General features: G+C 38.5%; 1 protein-coding gene across 1 annotated transcript; it reads right to left on the reverse strand.

Moving 5' to 3' along the window:
- Window positions 1–215: 215 nt before the first annotated feature.
- On the reverse strand, window positions 216–4,724 carry LOC113964297. The gene is made up of 2 exons (XM_027676303.1): window positions 4,377–4,724; window positions 216–719 (listed from the first exon to the last, which is right to left on the reverse strand). Exons 1-2 carry the CDS (start codon window positions 4,644–4,646, stop codon window positions 354–356), a joined length of 636 nt encoding a protein of 211 aa, XP_027532104.1. The 5' UTR covers window positions 4,647–4,724; the 3' UTR covers window positions 216–353.
- Window positions 4,725–5,480: the final 756 nt, after the last annotated feature.

Consider the following 5,480-nt stretch of genomic DNA (forward strand, 5'->3'; position numbering starts at 1 on the left):
GTATCAACGAGTAGAAGAGACTTAAATTTGTTAAAACTAAGAGAAAATCCTTTTTTCCATCAGTATTTCTACTTCTCAAAAGGAAAAGTAAAAATAAAAACATTTACTTTCCCATAGCTTCCTCTTCACTGTAGTTAAAACAATAAATTTGGTTGTCAATTATACAATGTGAGTGTATTACTTTTAAACATAAAAATTTATAAATAAATCCCATCAGTGTTAAACATAGTGAATTTTTAATGAAGCAATGAGAAACACATCAGAAAGCTTAGTTCTTAGGTGACAAAGAAGAGCAGGTTCTTTGCACTGAATGCTGTGGAAGGGCAAGTTGCCAAGCTGATAACAGGGTAGGCTCACTCTCTTTGGCTTCGCTTTTGCTGCCTTCTTGGCTTGGCTTTTGCCGCCCTCTTGGTCTTTCTATTCCTACCGACACTGGTGGATCTCACATAATCTGTCTTCTGGGAAGTGCCACAAAATGTCTCCAGGAGGAACCATAAAATGTCCTGCAAGTTCTGGACAGTCGGTTCATTTTGCTCAGTGTATGTCATTAAGATGCAGTTGTCATTCACCTTTTCACAAGTCAAAACATAACTTTCCTCATCCGAACTGCTGTCCTCCGGGGCATTAGTTTTCATTTGAACATGCCATATATTGTGGCTAGGATCCTCTTCTGATGAGGTGCCAGGCAAGATCCGCTTTTTTGGAGAGATCTTCAGATACTTTGTAAGTGAAAACAAATGAATTTAAGTTAATTAAGTCTGAGGTCTTAATAAAGAACAGGTTCATCCCAGTATTCTGGTGGTAATGACCCAGGAGAAGATCACATACCTGTCCTAGCGAAATTTATTATTGGTTCGCAAAACATAGTCATGTTTACAGTTCTAATCAAAAGGAAATATTAGCATCCATTTCTATGAGGGTGGAAAACAGTCTGGTAAATACTGGTAACAGAAGTTATATTCCCCACCTCAGTTATTTTCACCTAAAAGATGTCAGGTTGATCACTAGCTCATGGTTAGTCTACCTACTCTAATTAATACTGTGCTAGCATCTGAAAATCCAATTCACAACTGGTTTCTGTCATATCTGGTTTTGCCCATACAAAAAAACATAAAGACCAGAAAGAGCTCTTGCAGTCTCTGCAATTCTCAGGTTAATATTTAGATAGTGTATACCAGCAAACAAACAAACTATTCCCACTTACATAATAACGGGTTATTTTCCCCTACACAGAGAAGTGAGATTACTTTGCAAAGTTACCACCTACTGTTGCAGATTAATTTTCTCCTATTCATTTTCATAATGTACTCAGCAGTTTTAAATGGACCAGAAACAGTATTTCTGTTGTTTGTCTAAGGGACTTATACTACCACTAATGCTTCTAAGAGTAAAAAGATTTAACTTCATCATTATTTTTCACAATAGAAAATAGCAGCACCTAAAAATGATAGCTGTTCAAAGTTTACACTCTGCAAGACCTTTGAGAAAAGACAGCTTTATTATGCATGTGGAGTGCAACTACCATCTCTGGAACCCAGTATGAAATAGTGGCTTCTTGCAATAAGTTATGTTCTGTGTTAGTATGTCCTGAATCAGTAGATAGATGCTATAGAGAAAATGAGATAAAAATAAAAATATACACCTATGTTAAATAAACAGAAGCACATTTTACAGGTTTCTCAGTAGAAGAAGTAGCCTAATACTTTCTCGTTCTGGTGAAAATTTGGTTTATTGACAGTACTATTAGATAGCTTTGCAATAAATATTTTGTGCTTGAATTTCCTCATTGTGTTTGTTTTGGGTAAAATGCTTTGATATCATTGGAAGGGACACACAAGGACCATCAAGTCCAGCTCCTGGCCCTGCACTGGACAATCCCCAAGAGTCACACCATGTGCCTGAGAGTATCATCCAAATGCTTCTTGAACTCTCCTAGGCTTTGTGCTGTGACCACTTCCCCGGGGAGCCTGTTCCAACATCCAACCACCCTCTGGGTGAAAAACCTTTCAACCTTTCTCTAATATCCAACCTAAACCTTCTCTGACACAGCTTCAGGCCATTCCCTTGGGTCCTGTCACTGGTCACTACAGACAAGAGGTCAGTGCCTGCCTCTCCTCTTTCCCTCACGAGGAAGTTATAACTGCATTGAGGTCTCCCCTCAGTCTCCTCTTCTCCAGGCTGAACAGACCAAGTGACCTCAGCCACTCCTCATACAGCTTCCCCTCCAGGCCCTTTACCATCTTTATTGCCCTCCTTTGGACACTCTCTAACAGCTTAATATCTTTCTTACATTATGGTGCCCAAAACTGCACACAGTATTCTAGGGGAGCCCGCCCCAGTGCAGAGCAGAACGAGACAATCCCCTCCCTCGATAGGCTGGTGATGCTTTGCCCGATGCCCCCAGGACACAGTTGGCCCTGCTGGCTGCCAGGGCACTGCTGACTTGTATTCAACTTGACATCGATCAGGACCCCCAGGTCCCTTTCTGCAGCATCGCTTTCCAGCATCTCATTCCCCAGTATGGACATGCATCTGGGGTTGCATAGGTAAAGAAAGCATTAAACACCTCTGCCTTGTCTCTGTCCCTGTTTGTGAGGTGATCATCCTCACTCTGTAATGGGTTGATGATATTTCTATGGGGCTTATTGCCATTAATGTTTGAAAAACCTCTTTTTATTGTCCCCTACATTTTCAGTCAACTTCAACTCCAGTTGAGCTTAGGCCACATGAATTTTCTCCCTTCAGTGGCAAGCAGCATCTCTGACTTCTCCCCATGTTACTTGACCTTGCTTCCGCTGGGCATACACCTTCCTTTTTTGCCTTATTTCCAAGGGAAAGATCCCTGTTCAGTCAAGCCAGCCTTCTGCTTCGTCTGCTTGACTTCTGACACTTAAGAATTGCCTGCTACTGCGCCCTTAGGCGGTGATATTTAAAAAGTGACCAGCACTGATGGACCCCAGCACCTGCAGTATACATATATGTATGTACACATATGCATATGTATGTGTACATATATATTTACAGATTTGCATTCTTTCCCTGATCTGTAACTCTGAGCAAGAAAGGACCAGATTAAAAGATGATATAACCTCTTAAGCCCAGTAGGTGAACTCCAAGTGAATTTATACCACAAAGAACTGCAGACTTTTAAGTTTTCACTAAACATATACAGTACTTTTTTTTTGGTGATAATTATAATTTTGACAATACAAATATCACCACATTTTTTTTCGGCCAGAAACTAGTAATATATAGAGAACAACTAAAATAAAAGGAATTAAAATAGAGCCGATTTATGGAAGGATGATTAAAATGGGCAAATAAGCATCTATTTTTTAAGTAGTAAAAAAAATTAAATTCTAGAGCTGAATAGATTAGCCTATCATCTAAAAAAAGCTGTGTTCCAGGGTATATATACACATACATGATATATATGTCTAAGTGTACGTATACATACATGTAAAAAATACATGAGATTAGCACAGAGCATTTTCATCCATTGCAAATCCTTTAAACATACAGACTAACTCTACCTTGTCAGGCCTGCCTTCATATTCAGAGACACAGAAATACCAAATTTAAATACAAATTTCACTACTCAAATTATTTTATGTAATGCATTGGCAAGGCCTGAACTCCTCCTTTTTGGAACAGAACTAAGTTACAGCTCATGAACAAAACAATATTATAATTTTCAAAATTATTTCCTTTCTGAATTTCACCAAAGGGAGAAATACTGATGAGGAAATCACCCATTTCTATAAAGTTATGCATAGTTTTCAAGTTAGCACCATCTCGAACACCTGTAGATTACCTCAGATCTCCTATTTACAGAGTCATAAAATTAAAAAAAAAACAATATTTTAAATCACTAAAATAAAAAAGAACAAAAATAGCAAAACAACAGAGAGTAACATGAAAGGACTTTAAGTGAGAATTCATGTTGTCCATAGGTTTGGGGTCTTTTACCATCCTTTGACATTTTCAGGTTCAAAAAACCATAAAACATATATTACATAACTTAAAATTTATTAATGTCTTTCAAGAGGCATATCTGAAATCTTCCAACTCACTTTCTTCTCAAAGCTAATGAACTATTTGCAAAGGTTTGATCTATAATCAATATATGACATTTTTAAGTACTTCTAGAACTCAGCTTATAAGCATTACAAACAACAATATATCAGTATTCCTAATTTCCATTGCTTTCAGTAGAGCTATCCCTTTGTTTGTCCTACCTATCAAGATGAATTAAAAATAGAGTTAAACTCTACTTGAAATTGACCATGGAACAACAACAAAACAAAAATTGATAATTATGATGGTGAAGATGAAATGGTAATAATAACAGTAATAATAAAAATCCTGGTACCTACCACGTTGGAATCAGGACCGATCTCCTTGGCCAGCTTGACTAGTAAATCAGCTGTATCAAATTCAGTACCTTCTTGAGTTGCATTTGGGTTGGTGACTACATTATAGATGTAATATTCAGTCTTTCCTGATTTATTGCACTTCCTGACTATCTTTGTTCCCCCACGAGCAGGTCTTGTGTCGAAAAGCAGGACACAGAATACAGCGATCAAGCCAAAAATGAGTATCATTCCAGGCAACAGGGCAACCATACAAGACAGGAGAGTGGTCATGATTGGAAGTGCCCTTATGGAGTAACAGGAAAATGATCCCCTTCAGAGAGCTCTGCATATCTGTGCTGGCATATCTGTGCTCTGCATATCTGTGCTGCCAGCACAGACAGACGTTTCTTAAGCCACAGGCAGGAGTTTCTGCTTAAGCATGTAGGAAGATCTACCATGTCACAATTGGTGACATAGGGGCAGCAAAAAAACCTTGCATATCGACCATGTTCTTGGGAAGTTCCCAGCTCTTACACGTCATAGAATCATAGAACCATAGAATGGCTGGAGCTGGAAGGTATCTTAAAGATATTCTAGTTCCAACCCCTCTGCCAAAGCTAAGCAGTCCCAGTTCTCTCAGCCTCTCCTCCTAGGTCCCTAATGACATCAGCCGTACTCCAAAGACATAAACCTTACAATTTCATATCACACAAAGCAAATGAGCCAGCTTAGCTACCGTACTGGAATTTAGCATAAATTGGAAATATACCAAATTTAGCTTTCTTTTGAAGAAATACCGAGTTCATCAAAACTATATTGTCTCATTTTTAATATATAGTAGTCTTGTTTTAATACAGTCAGTAGAAAACAATAGAAAAAGTATATACTAATATTACCATTTACTTTGTAACACTGCACCAAGACCGCACATAAATATTTATGAAGCTCTTATTTGCTATTTCACAGAGTCACAGAATCACAGAATATGCTGAGTTGGAAGGGATTCACAAGGATCATCGAGTCCAACACCTGGCCCTGCACTGGACCATCCCCAAGAGTCACACCATGTGCCTGAGAGTATCCTCCAACTCCTCTTGAACTCCAACAGGCTTGCTGCTGTGACCA

The sequence above is a fragment of the Neopelma chrysocephalum genome, unplaced genomic scaffold, assembly GCF_003984885.1.
Source record: "Neopelma chrysocephalum unplaced genomic scaffold, ASM398488v2 Primary Assembly neopelma1_42, whole genome shotgun sequence".
In the NCBI taxonomy this organism is placed as follows: domain Eukaryota; kingdom Metazoa; phylum Chordata; class Aves; order Passeriformes; family Pipridae; genus Neopelma; species Neopelma chrysocephalum.